This window comes from Dendropsophus ebraccatus, chromosome 4 (genome assembly GCF_027789765.1).
Source record: "Dendropsophus ebraccatus isolate aDenEbr1 chromosome 4, aDenEbr1.pat, whole genome shotgun sequence".
In the NCBI taxonomy this organism is placed as follows: domain Eukaryota; kingdom Metazoa; phylum Chordata; class Amphibia; order Anura; family Hylidae; genus Dendropsophus; species Dendropsophus ebraccatus.
In genome coordinates this window covers 52,518,023-52,543,521 of record NC_091457.1, presented here as the reverse complement: position 1 = coordinate 52,543,521, position 25,499 = coordinate 52,518,023, and the positions used below count along the sequence as shown (strand labels likewise).

At 42.6% G+C, this 25,499-nt stretch overlaps 1 protein-coding gene across 1 annotated transcript in view; it reads left to right on the top strand.

The window, feature by feature from the left end:
* The first annotated feature begins 23,009 nt into the window (after nucleotides 1–23,009).
* The window catches only part of LOC138789642 (solute carrier family 13 member 1-like), a 50,828-nt gene continuing 48,338 nt past the window's right edge, over nucleotides 23,010–25,499 (top strand). The window contains exon 1 of the mRNA XM_069968396.1: nucleotides 23,010–23,581. Coding sequence (XP_069824497.1) covers nucleotides 23,405–23,581 — 177 coding nt within the window. The 5' untranslated portion in view covers nucleotides 23,010–23,404. The remainder of the gene's footprint in view (nucleotides 23,582–25,499) is intronic.

The following is a 25,499-nucleotide window of genomic DNA, read 5'->3' as shown; positions in this document are numbered from 1 at the left end:
ACGACGACTGATTGTAATAAAGATATTTTCAATAAAAAAAAAAATCTGTTCTTATGCAGAACTTGCTCAGAAACTATTTTGTATTGAACAGCCCAGGTGTTAATGAGGAAGAGGATTTACACCTGCTTCTTCCCCTTCTCCTCCTTGTGTGTTTTTCTTCCCATAAATCATTTGGGCCTGTGATTTATTTTGCCCACCTTTTCTGTTCCCCATCCCCCATTACTGTCTGTTTTTCTTTATTGTTTGACTTGTTTATAGTGTTAGTGTAGCACATGGTATCATGTATAGTATAAGGAAACCTGTTCAGTATGTTCTATGTTAAAGGGGAACTCCACATAAGGAAAACTTGTTTTCTATTAAAAGTGCATTAAAAGATATATAGATGTGTTTATATAATGTATTACCATATCTGTATGGTTCTGCAACACTGGTAGCTGATTGAAATCCAGGAAGTGAAGAAAACTGGTCTCTGTGCCAATCCACATTGTCTCCTGCTCCCTCTGCTCTCCAACCTTAGGAGATAAAACTTGCATGCCTCTGTCTCACATTGTGTGTGTTTGCTGAGCATAGACTGATGATGCAGACAGGGGGCAGGGCGTGAAGTTATAGGAGGCTTCGCTGGATCCCCAATCCCTTGAGTGATTCACCATCTCTAACAAGCCAGAAGCAGCTGCTGCAACTTCGCTGATTGTGAAAAACTCTGCACTAAAATTAGGGCTATTTTCACACATGCTGGAGTTTCATTGCAGTACTGCAGCGTATTCACAAAAATGATGCAGTAACACAATTAAATGATGCTACTGTACATGGCACAGAGGATCCCGTACACAGTATATCCCATGTAACATAATATTGGATAAAGTCCTTATTGTGGAGCTCAACTTCAAAGATAAAAGATGCTTGAGCATAAATTATTGATGAAATTATTGATGAAATTATTATTTTTTTTTAAATTAAATAAAAAAAAAAGTTCTTTACTTTATTCCAATATCGGCATTACAGGTAGAGAAAACAGTGTGCTGTGTGGTGTTACAGGTAGAGAATACAGTGTGCTGTGTGGTGTTACAGGTAGAGAAAACAGTGTGCTGTGTGGTGTTACAGGTAGAGAATACAGTGTGCTGTGTGGTGTTACAGGTAGAGAATACAGTGTGCTGTGTGGTGTTACAGGTAGAAAATACAGCGTACTGTGTGGCGTTACAGGTATTAACTGTGTGTTGTGTGGGTGGGAACACAATGAAATGATAAATTACTGCAAATAATTCAGTAACAAAATTAAACTGCAGTGTGTGAATACAGCCTAGATGTTCTGCAATACATTTGGACGGGGAATGTGCAGGGTGGAGGACTGTGATGAACAGATGAGAGAAAGCATTGCATTCTGGAACCTGTAGTACTGAGTACATCTGCTCAACCAGGAAGTACAGAAACACAATACAGAACAACCCCCCCCCCCCCCCAAAAAAAAATAAAAAAAATAGTAGTTTCAAAACTGGGATAGATAGGTAAGTAAAGCTATAAGCTTCTGCAGAAAGTGAATTTTTTCCCCTCTACCTGAATATCCCCTTTAACCCCTTCCCGACCAAGAATGTACCTGGACCAAAGGATAAAAGTGTTATAAGCATGGTAATAGAGCAATTTTAAGGAGCATTTCGATTTTTAAAAAGGTTTTAATTTTTTAAAAGCCGTCAAATAAAATAAGTCATACAAGTTACATATCGTTGTAATTGTACTGATCTGAGGAAAGTAGATAACATGTTAGTTTTACCATAGGGCAAACGCTGTAAACACAACCTCCCCCCCCCCCCCCAAATAAAAAAAACCCTGTGTTTTATTTTCAATTTCACTGCGCAAATATTTTTTTCCTGGCTTTGCAGCATATTTTATGGAAAAATTAAAACTGTTATTGCAAAGTACAATTAGTGTCATAAAAAATAAGGGTTCATAAGGGGTCTGTAGGTGAAAAAAGGGAAGTGCTACAGCCATTTAAACGCAAGGTGGAAAAAACGAAAGCGCAAAAATTTAAATTTGCACTGTTCTGAAGGGGTTAATGCTATGTATGTAACAGTGTGCTACTTCTTAGCTTACACTGCATTGTATGTTTATAACAATGAGTTGCATATGTCCATATTGTGTCCATATTGGTGACTATTGCCAGGGCTGTGAATGGACAATTACATAAATGAATGAGAAGGTTACATAGAGGTTGGGCCAATGGCTACTTGTGGGCAACACAGGTCTCTTGATTGAAGTCATGCTGGCTGAAGGCCCTATTACACGGGCCGATCACCAGGAGCAAGCGAGTGCCGACCTGTCAGATCAGCGCTCGCATGTTGAAAGACATTGAAAGACAACAATTTACCGACATGGTGCATGTTGGCTGATCATTGCCTTTTGTTACAAAAAGTGATTATCAGCTGTAATGGCCGACAATTAGCAAAATCACTTAGTGCCAAAGGAGTGGTGACCCTGAGGTTCCTAAACATATTGTGGATAGTATTGCACTGACTAGCCCAGAACATAAGAAAAGGCTCTATGCAGGGTTTACACTAACCTCACTTTTATGTGTATGGGCAGTCCGGGAGAAATAATTGTTAGCTGAATGATCGCATAGAGTTAAAAAGATAGTTCACAAGTTAAAAGTTAGAATACTGGCGAAACTATCTAGACATTGCAGAAAGAGGAAGATACAGTATAACCAGCTGCCATCAGTTTAAGAAGCAATAGCGATGGCTCAGTGATGCTCTGATCCTCTAGCATCGGAAGCCTACAGAGTGTGGAAGGCAAGATGGATTCTATGAACTCACCTGAAAAGGTCAATTTAAAGAAGAAGATTTCGCCTCTGAGGGTTCTTAACCTCTCATCTAAGAAGTGTTCCATAAGTGCAAGACAGCCTGTGAGTAGGACAAGCTACAAGCAAGAAACACGGCCTTTGAGAGCCACAACATTTTCCAAACTTGTGACAATAAAAAGTCACCAAAGGCAGTCCATGCTGCAAAGATAGTGTCTATTTTCTGCAACCTTCTTCTCATCCAGGGTTGGCTAATTGACTGCTCAAAGGCCCCCTGTAGAGGTGTAACTACCATTGTAGCAGCCATAGCAGCTGCTATGGGGCCCACCACGTTAGGCGGCCTGTTGGCCCACTCCTGCAATACACTGGCCGCACCTGGCCACCTGGCATTCACCATTCTCTTCTTCCATAACAATGATCATGCATTCATGTGACAAATCTGCAGAGTACTTCTGTGAGTATAAATATTTACCACAGTCACTCAATGACAATGTCAAGCTGTGAAGATCCTCCCTTTTAAGTAAATCTGTAACCCATAGCAACCAAAGTACATAACTAGCAAAATGCCTTAGAGCCCAACTCTTCAATTAATCTACTATTAGCGACAGTGACCAACTCCTTTTACAGTCCATTACAGTAGGATATATGAAAACTGAACAACCCCTTTATGTACGTCAAGACACTTATAAAATGTAGAAGAAAACACAATCTTCTTCAAAAATCATTGGGTAACTAACACATTAGGCAAAGCTGAGAAACAGGTCAATCAGCTTTCTAAAATGGCCTCAGTTACAAGAAAAAACGTTCTCACAGCCTCTTCTTAAGAAGACATGATTAATTTTTACCTGTCACTGAACATCTGGTCTTTTCAGCATAACTCTTTTTATGTAAATAGTTTCATGTATGAGCTGTACATATACGAACGTCTGCCATGCACTAGTATCACAAAGTCTACAAAAAGTATTTACCAATGTAGTCTGTTTCCTGTTTTATTATCACTGAGGTTTAACCCCTTAAGGATCTAGCTATTGTAGTTTTTGCAGGCCTTGAGGGCACATTTTTGTCTATCATCAAATTAAAATTTTTTCCATTGACATAACCTATAAAGGCTTGTGTTTGCAGGACTAATCGTCTTCATTAATACCACCATTTCAGGGTACATTAAATGTATTAAATATATATTGAAAAACTTTTTTTGGGGGGGGGGGGGATATGCCATTTTGTTTTGAGTTTTGTTACGTCTATAATGTACTTTACTATACTGTAGTTTTTATATGTTTTAACTCTTTATCGAGGCCTTCCTACAAGTACAACCCCCTTTAATACACAACACTGCAACTTTATTGACAAAATATAAGTCAAATTACTAAAAAACAAATGGTGAAACAAATATAAGGTAAATAAATTACCCCTGCCCGAAATAGTTACTAGCAAATACTGGCATTATATTGGTACAAATACATTTGCAAAAACACGCTCCGCTCTGGTTGTTTCGATTATTCAGGCCTACCAGTCTCGAGGTGCCTGTTTGTATTATTATTTCAGCCTCTCTTTGCAATAAAAATTTCCACCTATCACCTCCAAATGGTAATGGTCTCACGTTTCAGACCTAAAGTACTAATTAATTTGTAGATCGCTATCATGGTATTTACTCATGTGGGCAATTAGTCTTGAATTCCCACCCCCATGGATAATGTTAGAGAGGAGCGAACCGGGTTCGAGTCCATCCGAACCCGAACGATCGTCATTTGATTAGCTGGGGCTGCTGAAGTTGGCTAAAGCTCTAAGGTTGTCTGGAAAACATGGATACAGCCAATGACTAATATCCATGTTTTCCACATAGCCTTAGGGCTTTATCCAACTTCAGCAGTCACCGCTAATCAAATGTCGAACGTTCGGGTTTGGATGGACTCGAGCATTCTCGAGGTTCGCTTATCTCCAATAATGATCTATCAATGTATAGAGCACATGAGTGTAGTGATCAGACATCAGATGTAGTGATGTTGTGAATTTTGAATTGACATCCACCCAATTCCACATGTCTAGTACATCTGGCAGAGTTACAAAGATTAAAATCTCAACACAACAGGATCCCGGCACTTACAGACACACGCATACTCCAATCCAGACGTCAGCACAGTACTCGCGTCTGTGAACCCAGGAAGTGACCAGTGTCCCAATGGCTTGTCAGCGTCCATGACCCATGTTTCATGGAATTAAGTCAATTAAAGTAAGAAGTCCGTTGAGTGCCACTTTTCTTCAAGTGAACTGTTTGACTGAAACTATTACAATGGCCGCATTTACAGGGGAACTATCAGCAGGTTCATGCAAACCTGTTGATATAAACCTGTCGCTGTGACCCTCATATTAGGCTGGGTTGACACTACATTTTTGCAATCCGTTTTTGCAAAAAAAGGATGGAAAAACAGATGCATTTGTGTGCGTCCGTTTTGATACATTTTTTCATTGACTTCCATTATAAAAAAAGGATCAAAGCGCATCCATTTTTTCTAACGTACACAAAAGTAATGTCAGCTACGTTTTTGTGTACGTTAAAAAAAAACAGAAGTCAATGGAAAAACAGATCAAAACAGATGCACACAAATTCATCTGTTTTTTTCCATCCATTTTTCATCTGTTTTTAAAAAAAAAAAAATGGATTGCGAAAACATGGTGTGAACCCAGCCTAAGCCGCGCTGTTCTTCTTTTTTTCTGTCAGTCCTGGTCTTCTGGAGCAGTTTGATAACATGAGAGCACAAAATATACTTTGTGATTGTATATAAGTATAGTTTGGAACATTGTGTTGTCTTGAAGTACTTGAGAAAGGCCCCCCTGCATTTGAGGGCAGAAAAGCACTGCCGCAAATAAACTTTTTCTCGTTTTCCGCTCGTATGGTTGTAAGTATAGATGTTCCTCATTACCTACAGTGTATGATTGAATCACCTAGCTGAGACTTGTGGTACCTCTACCTGCATTCCTTGCATAGAAGTTGGTTTTTGTTCTGCCTGGTCCTTACAGAACACTTTGGCTGCTACAACCCTGGCATATGAGAACTGCCATTGGATGTATAGAAGGAAGTTGCCATTGGCTCATTTTTGGGAAAATGTAGTATTACATGGTGTCAATTCAGAACACTCTGATGGCCTGAGTCATCTACAGCAAAAGCCACAATTAGTTCCACACACCCAGTTGAAATGCTCCGCCTCATTAACCCAGATTATTTTACCTACGTAATTATCCACCCTCCTTCTTTTTGTTTCTAGTCTCAACTTACTCAGAATTTTCTCATGTTTGTCACTGTTATTTTTCTTTGGTTGCTCAGGTCCATTGTAAGCATTAGTTGATCATACATCTGGCGTTGTTTGTAAAATAGCTACAAAGCTAAAGAGTACCTCAGATAAGTCAAAAGTTATTGATCCCACTGGGTCTCACTGCTGATATAGCTGGGGAGAGACTGCGGCAACAGAGCCATCCACCCCCCAGCCGCCTGCTGTGACTGTAATAAAAACCAGTCTCATAAACTTCCATTGATAGACAGAGCAGTATCGGAGATACGGCCATCTGCCGTGGTCTCTCCCCTGCTATTTCTCCTGGTCAGTGTGGGCAGTGATACCTGTGCCAAAAGATATTTTGATGACAGGTACTTTTTAATAGAATTGAAATAAAGACAAGAATCCATCCTACCTTCATTCCTAACAACCCTTAGCAAAAACTCTTTAATCCAATACATAGGGGCTATTTACGCTGATGTTTTATGGCAAGGCAAATGCACAAATCACAACTATGATCTAAAACAATGTGTTTGTAATAATTGAACATAAGTCAGTTTGTCGGCACCAGGGAAATTACAGACCTTACTGGGCTGTAGACTCAGCATATTGACAGAAAATATGGCCCTGGGAGAGTTGTCATTTGAAACATTGGAAAGGATTATAAAACATTTACATTCAAGATGAAGATCCAATGCAGAGTGTGGCAAAAGATGTTGGTTGTTCCTAGTAAGCTGTAGGTAAAATCTGATGCAGGTATAAACAACAAAGGAAAGTTTCAAAAGGAAATCCAAGAATGACCAAAAAAGATGTCAAACTGTCACAATTTGAGATGACTCACAGCAGTATGCCTTAATAATAGAAAACGGACAACGCAAAAAAAATCTTCAGAAACAGGAGTCAAAGCTTGTGATAGAACTGTAAGAAAATGTCTGGGTGAAATAAAAAGCAATAATGGAGAGTGGAGGCATGGATGAAAGTAATATTCATTGAATCATGAACTTGCATTGGCCAAGGAGACTTTTGTCTCAGTCCATTGTAATGAAACATGTTAGATGGCTGCCTGAAGAAAACAATCACATTTCCCACTCATTTATGTTTTGAAGTTAAAGAACAGGTAAATGACAACGGCAGATGGACTCATGACATACAAATTTTTGACATTTTTCTCATTCCATTGATAGAAAAAAAGATCTTTCTTAATACACAACCCTCTGACTTTATTAACACACCTATTATGTGGGAAACCCTTAAATGTATGGCATGAGGCCAGTTTAACACATCTTATTGATTAGAGAACATCAGAACAACAAACATTAAGACCCTTTTTGAAAATCATGAGAGCTGTGCCAGAAATGTAATTCCACTTCTCAGGACCATATAGATCAATGCTCTATATGTTAGGCTAAGTACCTAAGTTATGTTTCTTAGCTCACTTAACCTTTCAAAGTTAAAGGCAAATATGAGGATCTCCCTGAGGTTATGAAGGCCCTAAGTAGGTTCTCAGGACTGGTTTTTCCACTGGAGGTTAATGAGGCCCATGAGGACATAACAAATAGGTTTCACTGTTCTTGAGGTTGCGTGGTGCCCTGGAGTGGACAGCTTTAGGGGATGTACTGGTGACGCAGATTTTGTGCTGTTTAGCCTATGACCCAAGAAACCTTAGTCAGTGCATGGACATGATGAAAGTGACAGCATATTGTCATTTTGTCTATGTTGTTTTAACTTTTTATGAATTGATGCTGGTAAAGAAGATATCTGGTCATTAAGTTGGTGGAGTTCTCCTTTCTCAAATGATTTACACCCATGCAAGCTTGCTTTGCTCCTGCCTATAGAGATCTTCCAGCCCTAGGACGAACACTCAAGGTTCTCACATAATACACTCTTGGGTCTCACGTCCCACCCAAGGGTCAACACTTTATTCATTAAAACATAACCTTCGGCTTTATTCCTGGATGGCTGGCCCAGAGGCTCCTTTTTTCATGGAGCCCCAAATGTCATAGGATTTCACCCAATTTGTCACTTTGCTGTCAGTCTTTTCCACCATCTCACCTGATGTCTCCCATCTACATATTGCACTTGGGAACGAGTGAACCCGCTTGCTTTCTTTCCTTATGCGATAGCTTGTTAGACAGAAGTACATTCTTTTTCTTGGATGGCTGACAATTACAGAAAGCTTACTACCCTAGTCTAATATATATAAGAGTCCAATGAAATAAAACATACGCATCAGTATAACAGACAATAGAAATAAGTGAATAGTGGCTAGTATGTTGCAGTAAGAAATAACTGATGTAAATGCAAGTGGCCGGCACCTTATATATTAGTTATAGAGAATTATCACATAAGACCCCCACCACGAGCAGCTCTGGAATGATGAATCTGGATGGTCTGGGAGTAGGAATGATGACTAGGGCTTCATTCTTCTGTCATAGTTATATGTGTCTTTGGTTGAATGTTTTAGGGTCCTTTTAGATGTGAAGATTTGTTGGCCGTGGGTGCCACAGACGACCACCAAACTACGAGATCGGCACCCATTTGCAGGACATTTGCATGTTTGAGCATGTTCGTTTTTCTAGTCTGTTTCTATTTTCTGACTGCTATTATTTAATTTTTTTTTGTACATTGTTATGGGGGCTACTGTTTTGCCTGTACTGTTTTTAACAGCATTTAGTGACATACTTTACAGCAAGCATCACAGACATAGACAACAATAGACAGGACTTGCCCCGTTGAGATAAATGTGAAACATTGGAGGTCATACTCTGCGATCTCTGAAGAGGCCATTCCTCAGGATGCTGCTGTCACTTTAGCAGCCTTAAATTAAACCAACTCTGTACCCACAATCTCACCCCTTCCCCCCCAACTGCTTGTACCTTCAGATAGCTGCTTTTAATCCAAGATCTGTCCTGGGGTCCGTTCGGCAGGTGATGCAGTTATTGTCACACCCTCTCTGTCCTTCCTCCCCACCCTCTTCATCATTAGGAATGCTCCAGGCAGATTGCCTCCTATTCGTCAGCTGGGCACATGGGCTGGATCATTAAGACACCTGTGCAAATGTTCAGCATGGAGAAAATGTTTCAGTGGCATTCCTAATGATGAAGAGATTGGGGAGGAGGGACGGAGGGGTGGTGCAAAGTTAGGGCACAGATATTCTAAGCCACGGCCATAGGGCAAGGGGCTGTAAGTTTAAAAGAAGTTGTTTAGGACAATAACTGAACCACCTGCCAAAAGGACCCCAAGACAGATCTTGGATTAAAAGCAGCTATCCGAAGGTACAAGTGGTTTGGGAGGGGGGGGGGTCAGATTGTGGGTACAGAGTCGCTTTAAGTTGGGGTTTACGCAAACCTGATAGCTTAGTGTATGAATCCTGCTGCCTGGAGAAGATGGATTCAGCCCTACGCAGCCCCCAATCAGCACAGTCAAGCATTCCTGTGTTCCCTATTGGGAAGGGTTAGCCGCAGCCAGACAATAGCTTATCTCTCTGCGAACAAAGGGATCGGGCAGTGATTTCACTTCATGCTCCACTCCTATCTCCACCAACGTCATCTGTCAGCGTAGTCTCGGTAGACACAGTGGTGGGTTTGGCCAACAGAAATATGAAGTATATGGGGATCTTTAGTTTTAGACCTATTGGTGAGGTTAAAAACTGCATAATTTCAGGAATATTTTATAATATAGATAATAAAATAAAAAAAAATCACTAAAAATCTTTTAAAAATCTTTTTAACATAAAAACTTGATGTAAAAGGAACCTATCACCCGAGCGCCCGGGGCAGAGCCCACCCGACCCCCGGTAGAGCCCCCAATACTTTTCTGCTCCTAAGGGTCCCGCCGTGGAGAAATCACCGCCTGACGGTCTGTGCGCTCAATATGTAAATGAGAAGAAATGAGTCCAATGTCCATAGGAAATCAATGCTGCAAACAACGGCCATTATTGTATACATTATGCGGACAGATGGCCATTGTTTGTGTTGACTTCAATGGGAATCATAGAAGATTAAAATAATGACCGTTATTTTAAATAAAATTGGTTGCTATTATTTTAGCCATAAAGACAGTGTGTAAACGTAGCCTTAGCTGTATATCTGGGTGTCTTGGTTCCATTGGTCCTACAAGTTCTCTATATCTTGTAGAGAGCCTATTGTCATTTTCATGATGCGTGAACCACAAGTCATCCTGGCAGTCCCCACCCACCAGCCTTGATTGATAGGTCTCTCTTTGGGCATGGGGAGAGATCTATCAAGCAAAGTACAGAAGGTCAGGTAAAAGCCAATGGTATAGAACACATTCAGTCCTGTATAGTATTTTCCCATAGTATATTTAGTAATATTGGAGCTGAAGATTTAGGCTTTATGTTTCATATTTGAATCTATATAACATTACAATCCGTGTAACAAAGCCTACCTACTCCAGCACAATGAAAAGAATTCTGCCTCTGGCCTTTCTTCAAGCCATATTTATTATGGTAAAACATAACCAAGTTAAAATTCCCTTCTCCATTACAATGTGTATAAACCAGTGACCTTACCAGGTTTCTTACTGAGTAGGAAATTCTAAAGGTTCATGGGTCATAGACATTAAAGTGGAGGAGATGCATTGTCACCACCACCCACTAGAAAAGAAATGTCATGCTGCATTTGCATTTGATTTACAATGGGATCAAGGGGCATCAGAGGCTACTGTATATATTATTACATTTAAACACCTTTCTATTCATTTTTATTTATTTTCCTCCATCAGCCATGTACCTTATAGACCTCACATCACCTAAACAAAAAATCACAGCAATATTTACAATAAACTTTTGCCCCTCTGCCTTTTGTCTCTAACCCCCGCCTATCAGTCTGTAAGCTCTTGGGAGCAGCGCCCTCACTCCTTATATATGGCTTGATAATTACATGTGTATGTCTGTTATGTCTGATTTTGTGTATGTTTGTACCCCCAGAATTGTAAAGTGCTGCGGAATCTGTTGGCACTAAAAAAAAAACCACTATGGGCCCCATGGATCCCAATCCTAGTGTCTAGGGGGTAGTGTGGTAAGAGCATTCCCCCCCACTCTCACTCTCTCACAGCACAACATCCCCCCCCCCTCTGGGGCTCAGAGCGCCTCAGTATGCTCTGAGGGCCTTCTGAGGGTGGGAAGGGTGGCCTTTAAGAGCCGTCCCAGGGGAAGGGGGGGGGATGTTGTGCTGTGAGAGCCTGAGCGCCACCTGGGGGGATTACCCATATCTGTGAGCGCTCTGTGGTGCTGCTGGGGGGTGAACTGTCAGCTAGTTAAACTTGCAGCCACTACCATGGAGGCAGGCAGTGCTCTTCCATGGGGGCCCGGGCCTCTTTGCAGCTGCACGGGCCTCTTTGCAGCTGCGTGGTCTGTATCCACGGTTAGCACTGTAGCCTTGCAGCGCTGGGGTCCTGGGTTCAAATCCCACACCAAGGGCAACATCTGCAAAGAGTTTGTATGTTCTCTCCGAGTTTGCGTGGGTTTCCTCCGGGTACTCCGGTTTCCTCCCACACTCAAAACATACAGATAGGTGAATTTAGATTGTGAGCCCTAATGGGGACAGGGAGCAATAATTGGCAAAACTATGTAAAGTGCTGCGGAATCTGTGTGCGCTATACAAATAAAAGCATTATTATTCATTATTAGCTACCCCACTGGTGCTATATAAATAAATAATATATTTTATGGTGGTGTCAGAAAGTTGTACAGACTTGTAAATTACTTTGTTTAAAAAAATCGTGTCTTCCAGTACTTATTAGCTTCTGTATGCCCTGCAGAAAGTTAGGTATTATTTTCAGTCTGACACGGTGCTCTCTGCCGCCACCTTTGTCCATCACTGGACTGTGCTTATTCTTTCATTAGGTGCCACTTATACAACGCACATTCTATTTCACATAATTAAACAAATTATAGAAAACATAATGTTTTTATGGAAAAAATAATTGATAGCCTATCCTCTGGATAGTTGATTGATGGGAGGCTGACAAGCTGTTTGGTGCTTGCACTACATGGAGAAGAAGACAGAATCAGTTGGCTCAAATTTAGTGTAGTGGTGGAGTCACATTACTGCAGCTTTGGCTGCTATTAAAGTTAATAGGAGCTGTGGCTGCAGTAACCCGATGCCGCCACCACAAGGAGTACTGCTTCTGGCCCTGTTCTCACTGTGGTTTGGGCGCCAAACAGTCTATAATCACAGCTTATCTTTCATTTAGAAAAATGTTTAAGGAGTCTCAGGGAAAATGAGAAAGGGAACCAATCAGCACAATTGTGCTGATATAGTTCCCAGCAGCATAGTATAGATTAACTGTGCAGGTCCAGCAACTAGTCATTTGGGCGAGAGATGTCTGTGACCAGTCAAGCCTCTCTGCCTCTCAGTACGCTCTGCGGGGATGATTGACAGGCAGAGAAGCCACTAATGGATCTCTCTGCCTGTCAATCATGCTCGCACTGTGCTCTGACAAGCACAGGGCCGTGACTGGTCACAGACGTCTCTCACTTAAATGACTAGTTGCCACCCCTCTTCTGGCCTCACACAGCATAATAAAACATCTTTATCCCCCTTGTAAAGCTACTGCTGAAGCCACGGTTTGTATGCTCTGGCGATATGCAGTAAATCTATACTGTGCTGCTGGAAACCATAGATAAAGTTTTGATTGGTCGGGATCTCAGCTGAGTGCCTATGTTCATTTTGCAGTGGAGGAGCTGGGTTAAGGCCTTATTACACGAAACGATTATCGGCTGTTGCGGTTAATTGTCTTGTGTAATAGAAGGCAACGATCAACCAACATGAACGATGTCGGCTGATCATTGCAGTTGTTTGTCTTTCAACATGTTAAAAGACAAACAACTAATATAGCAACGATCTGCTGCTGTCGCACCGTGGAATAGGAGCAGCAGCAGCAGACCACTGCTATCCTCTATGGGCCCCCTGTAGTCACCCGCTCGCTGCCGACAGGTGTAATACCGGCTTTAAGGGGCTTTACTGCAACCACACTCCCATTGATTGACAGGTTTCATCTTCCAGTCCTGTTTCCAAATTTCACACCTGCACAGGAAAAAGGTTAGGGAATAGGCTTTTGCACTGAAAGCTGAGCCCTACCATCAATCAAGCAGTGACAGCAGTGAAATTACTTTACTAAAAGAGTAGTATCTGCTTGAAACAAACTTCCAGCAGAAAGTGATTAGAGGTTAATACATTTACAGTAACTATAGTTACAGTGGTTAGTAAAATTACAGTAACTGAATGTAAACCTGCCTGGGATATACATACAGTGGTAACTTGGTTTAAGAGTAACTTGGATTAAGAGCATTTTGCAAGAAGAGCTCACAGTTTTTCAAAATTGTAACTTGGTTCAAAGAGGTTGTCCAGCGAAAATCTTTTTCTTTCAAATCAACTGGTGTCAGAAAGTTATATAGATTTGTAATTTACTCTTATTCAAAATCGCAAGTCTTCCAGTACTTCTCAGCTGCTGTACACCCTGCAGGAAATGTTTTATTATTTTCAGTCTGACACAGCGCTCTCTGCTGACATCTCTGGCCAAGACAGGAACTGTCCAGAGCAGGAAATATTTTCTATGGGGAGTCATAGAAAACCGAGACAGAGTTACCGTCTCGGCCAGAGATCTCAGCAGAGAGCACTGTGTCTCACCTTCCAAATTATAGCAGATCCACTTCAGGCTGGGGCTTGCGTCGGGGACAGGACTGTGGAGGTAATCTCATCATAGCTGTAACCAGGGGCGTAACTAGAAATAGCTGGGCTCCATAGCAAACTTTTGATTGGGCCCCCCTTACTTCCCAACTGACCCTAAGCTGTCTACCTGGTGCTGCAAATGATGACAGCTCAGGGGACCCAGTGTACTTCAGGATCGGGCAATAGGGCCTTCCTGATGTGGTGGGCCCCATAGCAGCTGCTATGACTGCTATAGTGGTACAGTAGTTACACCCCTGTCTGAACCTCCTTCTGTATCTACAAAATGCGGCTGTTTTTTCATTCCTATGCACTTACTATACATTATACTCCACATGCTGCTGGGCTATACTGTACAGTAACTTATAATATCACATACCCAGCTTTGTAAATGTTTATTTTACCTGTTATTCAGAATAAAAAATCATTATTTTTGGGTGTGGAACCATTTTTCTGTATTTCAACTATTCCTTATGGGAAAATTTGCTTTGGTTTAAGAGTGGATTTGGATTACAAGCACAGTCCCGGAACGAATTATGCTCGTAATCCAAGGCATCACTGTATATCTATCCTAAAATAATAAGAAAGGAAATAATATAAGGGCAGATTAGATGGACCAAGTGGTCTTTTCCTGCCAACAATCTTCTGTGTATCTAAGGCCCCTTTTTATACAGGCTGACGGGCTCATGATGATGAATGGCGATTCCTGTGATCAGCATGAACTTTTAAAGCCATTAACAGCTTGATTAATTGAGTGGCCGGGCCACATGAGTAGTCACTTGATCATTTGTGCAGCCATTTAAATTCATCAATATCAGTGCCAATAACAATGTTTTATTGGCCTCACAAAAGATGCAATTAGCTAACGATAAAGATTTTTCTCCTTTGTTTGTAGCCCTTGTACACAGTCCACTGGTCCTACCAACTCTTATTTGCCATATAATAAACGGCCATGTGAAAGGAGTCTGTGGTAATAGTCATCCAATCATTGGAGTTCAGTCTATGCAATAATTGCAAAATACTGACCAAAATGCTGAGCAAAAATACTGCGTGGGAACATAGCCTAAGGCAATGTTCACACAACATATATTTTTGTAAAAATCATTATTACGAAAATATATGTTACCTTTCCTTCTATGGGATCCTGCCGGAGCGTATGCATGTAGTATGTGCTCTGGCTGGGATCCCAAGCGCCGCCGCAAACAACAGACATGTCAGTTTTCTGCGGCCGCAAATTCATTGAATACCGGCCGTAGAAAACTATGTTAGTGCACACTGCAGAGCGAGCAGCGTGTGTTGTGTGTTATGGAGAGTTCTGATGTGGGCATGCACGGATGCGCCCACATCAGAACACTGCGGCCGAAAAGATCATCCGGCCGGTACTGCAGGTACATTGTATGAACATGGCCTAACAATGTATAAGAATACAGTGCATGCACTGTTGGCATGCTTGCTGCAGGACAATGAAAGAGAGTGCACAGATAAGGCTTAGTTTACACAAGTTTTTTCTTGTTCACAGTGTACTTTTTGTCCTGTGTTTAACATGTATACTCGGAAAAGCTACTGATGTGTATGCTAAACAGAGGTTGTGACCGATGCCAAAGGCCACATTCACAGCACATTCCCGGGGCTCTGCTATACAATAGTATACAACAGGTTATCACTAGTAGGCAATATTTGGTCCATTGGAGCCTATGTCTGTGGCATGAGTATACTGTGGTATATGTAAGGATATCTTTTTGTAGATATTTTTACTGGGAATCATAGGGTGAAATGCCACCAAGGACAACATCTGCAAGGAGTTTGTATGTTCTTCCCGTATGACATCCCTCACCTATAGGCTAATATATCTATTTATCAGATTCTATTTTTTTCTTTACATTTTACTGTAAGAGCAGTTACACTATGGAACTCTCTGCCACATGATGTTGTCATGGCCGAGTCACTAACAAGTTCAAGGGAGGCCTGGATACTTTTCTTGAAAAATATAATATTACAAGTTATGGGCATTAGATTTCCAGTTATACGTTGATCCAGGGATTATTCTGATCGCCATTGGAGTCGGGAGGAAGTTTTCTCCATGTGATGAGGCAATTGTCATCTGCCTCATAGGGTTTTTTTGGTACTTTTACACGGGACGATTGATCGTTCGTTTTTGCATGATAACGGTCAAATTTGAACGATAATCGTACGTGTAAACGCAGCGAACGATCAAACGACGAGCAAAAAATCGTTCATTTTGATCTTTCAACATGTTCTCAAATCATCGTTGATCGTTCGCAAAAAATTTGCAGATCGTTCCGTGTAAACATTCTTTCAGCGATATCACCTATGTGTGAGATAGGCTTAAACGATCGCAAAACGATCGCATAGCGAATTGTCCGTACGATGTATCGTTCCGTCTAAACGCTGATCGTTATAAAAAAAGCATTGTTCATTCAAAATCGTTAATCGTGCGATCGGGCGAATTATCGCACCGTGTAAAAGTACCATTAGCCTTTCTCTTGGTCAGAACAGTAGGCGTTTCCAGGCTCGGACTGGCCCACAGGAGAACAGGGGAATCCCCCGGTGGGCCCTACCCTTTGGTGGGCCCTTGAACCTGGTGCTTTCCTGTTACAGAGGTAAATCTGTGTGTGGACATGAAGTATGTATATTATGTGAGTCTGTGTGTATGGTGCATGTGTGTATTATATATGCATATATGTATTGTGCATTTGTTTAGATGTGTGTATAGTGCGCGTACTATGTATGCATATAGGTAATGTGCATTTCTTTATCTGTGTATGAGGTGTGTATGTATTGTGCATATTTGTATGTAATATGTATGTACACGTTTTGTGCACACCCCTAAAACTCCCCCTCCCAAACCTAAACCAGCAGGTGTCAATTAAGCAGGGAGGGAGGAGAGGGGAGACTTTCCAGCTTTTAGCTATTAGGTTGGAGAAGCCTCTTTGTACCAGAGAATAAAAACATTTTCTGTGCTGTAGAAGCATAGACAAATATTTTTAAGGTACAATGTGTCTTCTTGACCTAACAGCATCTAACAGTGTCAGCAGGTTCCTTTAAAGGAAAAGTCTCCTGAAACTAAAAAAATGACAGGCGGGCAGGGGGGTGCGGGAAGATGATAAAGAAACTATACTCACCAGTCCCGGTGCCCCTGCACCACTCTCTCACACAGCCGCTGGAAGTCATTTTCAATCATTTCTGACTGGGTTCCGTGTATGTCATGGCCCTAGCTCCTATAGCTGCAATGTTACATACTCAGCTGATGGATTGCCGGCTTAGCTAGTCAATCACTGCAGCGGTGTCCATCCCCAATTAGGGATTGGCTGATTGGGCAATCCATCAGCAGAGTATGTGATGCTGCAGCTGGAGGAGCTGCAGGAGGTCGGTGGCTACCTGAGATTTGTTAGTGTCATTGGACTTTTCTCAAGAAACTTAAAGAGGTACTCCGGGCTATGTGTGGTTTCCCTGTATGTCTGAGGAGGGGGTGGATATAGAGGCCGCCGGTCACTTACCTCCCCGGTTCCAGCGCTAGGTCCTGGATCGTGGCGCCCCGTTCTCCCGTCCGGCTGCCGCTTTCTGGTCTGAGCTGCGGCTTGAGACGTGACGTCTCAAGGCAGCTCAGCCATTCAGCTCCTCGGCCGCTGAATCGCTGAGCGGCCTTGAGATGTCATGTCTCAAGCCACAGCTCGGACCAGGAAGCGGCCGTGGGACGGAAGAACAGGGCGGCGCAATCTGGGACCCAGTGCTGAAACCGGGGAGGTAAGTGAACGGCAGCCTCTATACCCACCCCCTCCCCGGCCATACAGGGAAAATACACATAGGCCGGAGTACCTCCTTAAGTACCACTTTATGCTTTTTGCATAGAGTGACTGAAAAGTTACTAGCAGTGAGTGAGCATCGCTGGTAACATACACAGCGCTGTGCAGAGTTACTATAGTAATGTAAAAGGTTTGGTGCTTGTTATATCTGTAAGTAGAGTGGGCCCCAAGAATTTAATTCCTAGGTGGGTCAAAGGTACCCCAGTCTGACACTGGCTGGGCCAGTGCTCCCCCTAAAAAATTTATTTCAAATCAACTGGTGCCAGAAAATTATATAGATTTGTAATTTATTTCTATTTAAAATCCGTCCCGTACTTATCAGCTGCTGTATGTCCTGCAGGCAGTAGTATATTCTTTTCAGTCTGATAGAGTGCTCTATGCTGCCACCTCTGTCCATGTCAGGAACTTACTCTGGAAAGTTCCTGACATGGACAGAGTTGGCAGTAGAGATCACTGTGTCAGACTGGAAAGAATACACCACTGCCTGCAGGACATACAGCAGCTGATAAGTACTGAAAGACTGCAGATTATTTTTTATATAGAAATAAATTACAAATAATTGAAACATTTTTTTTGCTGGAGTACCACTTTAATACTGTGAACTATTTTACTTTTTAACAACCCCTTTTGTACAGTCAGTGCAGTTTCTCCAGTGATCAACTAATCGGGTGATCACCGATTTCCTATGAAAGCCTGGGAAATGTAGTTTTACATGCCAGCCATACTGCTTGTCTGTACTCTCCAGGTGGGGATCCCCTCTTTCCCTATTCATCTCAACAGTTTTATTAATTATACTCTTCGGCAGCCCTTTAAACATACAATTACATCAGATTGTCAGCAGCCTCCTTCATGTTAACAAATACGCTGTATATAACCATATACTGGTGGATTCTAAACTGAGTGACCGGAAATGCTGGGAATTGTAGTGTATAGAAATGTCTGTGACTGCAAAGCATTATGGGGAAGCTTGATGTCATGTGTTTTCAGTCATCATCATCATCATGAACTTTTCAGCAATGGAGCAGCTTTATCAACATGCCAGAGATTCGCCTATAGCAACCAATCACAGCTCACCTTTCATATCTTAACAAGCTCTTATTAAATTAAAGCAGAGCTCTAAATGGTTGCTATGGGCAGGTTAGACTGTCTTAGTTGCGCATGGCAACCAATCACAGTTCAGCTTTTATTTTACCAAAGTAATTTGAGAAACGAAAGCTGAGCAGTGATTGCTCGCTATGGGCCATATGAAAACATATTATTTAGTGTTTTTAGTGTGGCCTAACCATAAGCTGTTTGCTTGGTTACAAGTGTGTTTAGTAACCAAGCAGTAAAGCTCATCACCAGTAATTAATGGGTTAATGCTTCAGATGTGTTTACCTGCAGTTACCATGGTAACCGTGCAGCGTGATGACAAGCGCTTATGTCATAAAGAAGGTTCCATAAAGCAATGCACCGCACCCTGATCAGTGCCATCTTGGATGCGCCAGAGGACCTTGAGCTTGTATACTTTACTGCCCCTACCCTTGATGGAATTTGGAGGTTCTAGCAGGGGAAAAGGGGTGGTCTGCATTAGACTACCCCTTCATCAAGTCTCCACCTTCATGAGAAGTGGACCTGGATCTGTGAGGGAGAAGAGCTACAGCCGCCTAGCAATCAATAAGGTGACATGACAGCCAGATTTCTCTCACATCCAGATTACATTTATAGTATGGTATTACCCTCTAAGCCCAGGGGAGGGGCAGCTCTCCAGCCATGGCTCCCTCGAGGTTTCCCCCACAGGGGGTTTTTCCTCGCCTGAGTGCTGGATGGTGACTCTTTGTGAGTCTGGGGTCTGCCATTTTCGGTGTCATGCAATTTTAAATAAAATGGGGCCCCTTTGACACCTGATTTCATTGTGTTGTGTCTTTATTTTGCATTCTTTGGTGTAATTTATTATGCTTGGGAGTTGGGGATCCATCACATGTTGCAGAGTCATAAAGCTAGACATCTGCCTGCTACACAGATCTATCACCTGCACAATGAGGGCAAGTAGGATGGAGCAGAGGATAGTAAAACTCTTGAAGAAAAAACATGCATCTCAAAGGTTTATACCTACATCTGCAAGGTTTGTCAAAAGTTTTTTTTTTTTCAAGTGACAGGGTCACACCAATCATAGCATATCATAGTAACATGGACACCACCATAAATATACATCATATATACACAACCCGGTGGCTCTTGTGTGTGTAGGCATTATCAGGGACAACGCAAAGTACTGCACCCCCACACACATACATCCAGGTGTGGCCTAGGTACCTGCCCCCCCTCCCTAAAATCCACAGGATAGGGGATATCAAGCTGATTGGTAGGGGTACCAGTGGTCACGAAATTGTGGGGAACATGTTCCCCTCAAATAAACAAATAATTCTCTATGGGTCTTATTATCCCTTATCCTGTAAATAACTTTGGGAGAGGGGTATGTTCTCATGTACTATATGCCGGATTCAGACTAGGCATTTTTCAGAAATATGGCATTTTTACAGGTCAAAAACGCTGTGACCAGATGTTAGCTTATAGTCAGTGGAGAATGGCGAAACGCAATATCCATGGGACATTTTTCTGTTATGGTTTTTTTTGTTTGTTTTTTGTGAAATCGTAGCAGGATATGTGTTTGGTGTTTTACAAATCAAGTAGGGACATCGACCAGGACCAAGCAGATAAAAGAGGACTTCTTCATAAGATGAAAGCGGAACCAGCCAAAAATGTAAAATAAAAACGCACGTATGCCGCTGAATGTGATTAGGACACAAACATGTGCGGCATGAAAATGTATTTAATAAAAAACAATTGCAAGCGCTATGGCTTTTTAAACATGAGGAGTAAAAAAAACAAAAGCACAAAAATTGTCTCAGTCCTTAAGGGGGTTAAGGAAGCGTTACGAGGGCACGAGGTCGAGTAAGTATACTTTTGTTATTATTTTCCCAAACACCCCTGCCTTCCTGAGATTTGTTACTTTCATGGGACTTCTCCTGTTCACAGAGTGACTGACAAGTTACTAGCAGTGAACTAGCATTGATGGTCATATACACAATGCCATGCAAACTCGCTATAGTAAAGTGAAGGTTTGGTGCTGGTTATATCTGGTATATGAAGGGTGGGCCCCTGGAATTAAATTCCCTGGTGGGCCCAAGGTACCCCAGTCCGATATTGGGCGTTTCTCTAAGTTGAAGCTGATAACCTCAGTACAGCGAATTCAGTGGGGACGGACTGGGGGCACAGCCTAAGGGGAGTCCCTCATGACAGGGATTTGACAGGACAGGAGAGAGTAGGCAAGGGGTTAATATGGTATAAGGGTTTACAGTAAGGAGGTGGGGTGAAGAATAAAGGGGTTAGTCCGGGGGGGGGAAACAGTGGGGGTGATTGGCCGAAGGGGGGGGGGTGGAGTAGCTTGGGGGTGGGGGGTAGGGGGGGATAGGTTATATAGGTCAGCTACACAGGGGGTCGGCAACCAGTCCGACATTGGGCGTTTCTCTAAGTTGAAGCTGAATTCAGAACACAGTACTGCAGGAGATAACAGCTCAGTTTGCAGATAGTCCTGACATCCTAGCCATAAAGTACAATTTATTTTCTTTAGTCTAACAGCAACTCATCTTGTTCAGTGAGGGTATGTTCACACTGAGTAAGGGCCCTTGCACACTGAGCAATTCTCGAGGAATTGTAGCTGAAAGTTTTCAGGCAGAATTCAAGCAGAATTTAAGCCCCCCATTGACTTCTATAGGATTCCTCTAGCAGATCTACAGCAGAAAATTCTGCTCGGAAATTCTGCAGTGTGAACAACAGAGCAGAAAACCCATTGAACACAATGGGACTTTGCTCTGCACATTTTTTACGGGAGGAATTTCAAGCTGAATTTCAAGCTGAATTTCAGGCTGAATTCCTCGCCTTTTCCTCAGTGTGCACATACCCTAAGGGTATGTGCACACTGAGCAATTCTAGCGGAATTCTGCCCGAATTCCGCCATAAAAGGCGGGCGGAATCCGCGTGGAATTACGCCCGTGTAAATGCAACATTGCTCTTTCCATAGAGAACAATGGGATTTCCGACTGCCCGTGCACACAGAGTAAATTTCCGTCTGGAATTCCGCGCAGAATCCGCATTCCGCCCAAAGAATGTACATGTCAATTCTTTGGCCGGATTCCGCTAGAGGAATCCTATAGAAGTCAATGGGGTTTGAATTCTGCTGGTAATTCCGCTTGCATTCCGCTTGATTTCCGCGCGGATTCCGCTCAAATTCCGCCCAAATTCTGCTCAAATTCTGCCAGAGCAGAATAGGCGAGGAATTTCAAGCAGAAATCTTTCAGCTACAATTCCTCGAGAATTGCTCAGTGTGCAAGGGCCCTGAGGCTATGTGCACACTGAGGAAAAGGCGAGGAATTCAGCTTGAAATTCAGCTTGAAATTCCTCCCGTAAAATATGTACAGAACAAAGTCCCATTGTGTTCAATGGGTTTTCTGCTCTGTTGTTCACACTGCAGAATTTCCGAGCAGAATTTTCTGCTGCAGATCTGCTAGAGGAATCCTATAGTAGTCAATGGGGGGCTTAAATTCTGCTTGAATTCTGCCTGAAAACTTTCAGCTACAATTCCTCGAGAATTGCTCAGTGTGCAAGGGCCCCAAGGCTATGTGCACACTGAGCAATTCTCGAGGAATTGTAGCTGAAAGTTTTCAGGCAGAATTCAAGCAGAATTTAAGCCCCCCATTGACTACTATAGGATTCCTCTAGCAGATCTACAGCAGAAAATTCTGCTCGGAAATTCTGCAGTGTGAACAACAGAGCAGAAAACCCATTGAACACAATGGGACTTTGCTCTGTACATTTTTTACGGGAGGAATTTCAAGCTGAATTTCAAGCTGAATTTCAAGCTGAATTCCTCGCCTTTTCCTCAGTGTGCACATACCCCAATTCCTTGCTGAATACTCGTCTATTCCTCAGTGTGAACATACCCTAACAGAACTTTTGTTAGGCTAGCAAAGATAGCAGTGTAGCACTGCAACATCGCATCTAATGACTGTCAATGTGGTAATGTTGCAACAAAGCAACTGTAACAAAAAAGGTCACAAAAAGTCCACCTTTAAGGATTTATAGTGACAGTCACATGTGACTTTGGAATCACTGACATCAGCAAATCTCAAGTGACTGCAATTTCTCTGTAATTTTGCCTTTTTGTTTTTTTATGGAGAAACCACAACTGTAATAAAACCCCCACGACAGCGAGGAACACAAAGCATTTTGGTTGCCCAACATGTGTCACCCTATTGTTCGAAATGTTTTTTCATCATACAGTCAGACATGACTGTAGTTTTGGTGGATTTTGTGGGGACAGATTCCCTTTAAGAGCTTGTAGGCTGAACATCCGCTTTGTTGCACCCACTTCCCCTGAAGTCATGCTGTAGACAGACACAATCCAGGCTGAATACATAAGAGCAGTGCTGGGCAGCACAATGCAGCATTGCAGCCGAGCTCCCCTCTCAGGGAAGGAGGGAGGGATCCCCAGGCCTATAGGGTGATCCCCGGCCGCTGGCAGTGACGTGGCACCGGGTGCTGGCCACATCCAGGACTCTATTGTCAGTGACAGACAGCCGGCTGTGTGGTGGTGAGCAGCAGCCTCCCTCTCCTCCTTGCTGTATGCCTGCCCATTGCATGGGGGAGGGTCTGCAGCCCGGCTCATTCTTTCCCCCTTGTGTTTGATGTGCAGAGGCCAGCCATGCTGAGGTGAGAGAGGCTGCAGCCAGGGAGGCTCATCCTGTGCACAGACCCCGGCCCGACTGCTGCTGTCTCTGCCCCCCTGGATGCATGCATGCCCCGGCCCTGCCTCCTCTGCAGCATCCCCTGCCCATCTGGATCCCGGGCTTGGTGTGCCTTCACATGGCAATGTCTTTCTTGCGGCAGCTCTGGCAGCAGAGGGATATCGTCATCACTTTTGTGCTGCCTCTCCTCCTCCTGCCCCTGCCACTGGTAGCACAGAGCAAGGTAAAGATGCTGCTATACTGGGATAGAGTGGGGGAGGGGGGGGGGGGGGGTATGGAGCTCTACCTGGCTCCCATCATCTGCTAGTATACAAAGCCCCCCTTCCATTAAAGTTTCAGACCTAGTGGTGGGGGAGGGGTAGTGTACTATGTATTGGCTCTATCCTTGTGTAACCTGCACTTTATTTATTTATTTCTACATGTAACAACTGTTATGAATAGAGAGTCCATGTGGTCATTGTATCCTTCTGTAATAATAGCTTCTCAGCTGTGGGATTTCTGGAATAAAGAACAGCGGAGATTTGGTATCCAGACTCATGCACCCAGGCAATGTCCAGCATGGTGGCTGACTGCAATGCCAGTGGCTGTCCGGTGCCAGGATGCATCAGTGGAGGAAAAGTTTGATGAAATGTTGGGATCTGGCCATGATGTCTTTTACAGACACAGTTGATAGTTGTCCCTTCAGTACAATGGTGTAGTCCTTTATAGATATGTTTGGAGGGGGGGGGGGGGGAGAGATTTATCATTGTTAGCGTATTAAGTGATTTTATTTTGCTAGTTGGTCGTCATGCCACAAATGGTATTAAATGTGGATTAAAGTGGCACATGTAACTTTAAAAACCATATTGAAAGCAAGTTTAAAAGTGTGGTCTGGAAAAGATAAGTTTGATAGCAAATTTCAATAAATCAGCTACCAGTGCAAAAGTCTGATATCTGATCTTATTCTAGAAGTTTTCATAAAATAACTTTTAAGTGTGGAATCAGAATTTTTGCGCAGATTCCCATTTGCTCATTATTTTTTGACAAATGTACACAAACTTTTATTCTATATGTGGTTACACCAGAACTCGTAACTCCATAGGCAAATCTTTCGTGGTCACAGGTTATATAAAAGTGGGTAAGAGTTTCACAGTGCAAACTTTTTAGTACTTTGACATCTCACACATTTTCACCATCTAGTAGGCAGTTACACAGTGTGTGTTCTCCAAAAAGTTAAGGGCATATGGACACCATAGAAGGGGTCCCCCTCTTATTAGCTAAAGGGGAGCGCTGCTTCTGGAATGCTCTATGCAACAGGTTCATCCCTTTTATTGAGTGGCTGACATGTAATATCACAGATTGGGGGGTGGGGGGGGTGGGTTTATCATAGTCCAGTCTTATAACTTATCCTTGCCAGCACAGGGGCACATGACTCTACATAAAACCTGTCACATCTGAGCTGCCTTTGTGCCCTCGCTGAAATCATTGCCCGCTCGGACCTGGTATAGAATTAATCTAAAATCAATGCCTGCATAAATGGTGATATCGCCCCGAGGAACTTTCTTTTCTTTACTTATGGGGTCTTGTATAACTATATTGCATTTTGTATTGTATACCCAAACTAAAGTGGCAGAGGTTTTGAAAGCTCAAAAAGTTCTTGAGGGATATAGTAAGTTTCAGAACACTTGTTAATCTTTGTGTCGCATGTGCCTGATTTGTTTGTGTGTCTCTTATACAGCTGAGACAAGTCTGTGCCATTGTGTCTACATCCTACATTGATTTTATTAATGATTTGCAAAGGAGGCATGTATTTACACAAGCTGTTAGTCGCATAATGGTGCAGCTCTTTGCCGCTCTGTTACCAGTTTGTGTAAAAGTCCCTTTAGGCTGCACTCGGACTAGCCGTTTTTCTGTAAGAATGCCACCAAACATGCCAAACTAGCCGCAAGGTGTTTTTTTTTTTTTTTTTTAAATCATAAAAGTTTTTCACAGACAAATTGGCATTTTTCCCCTATAGACATCTTTGGGGGTAAAAGTGATAGAATAAAACAACAACAACAAAAAAAACCACAGGGGTTAAAACTATGGATTAGCGAATTTACAGTACTAGCAAAGCACTTTGCTAGGCTCGGCGGTCGGCTTTTCAGCCGGCTGACTTTGAA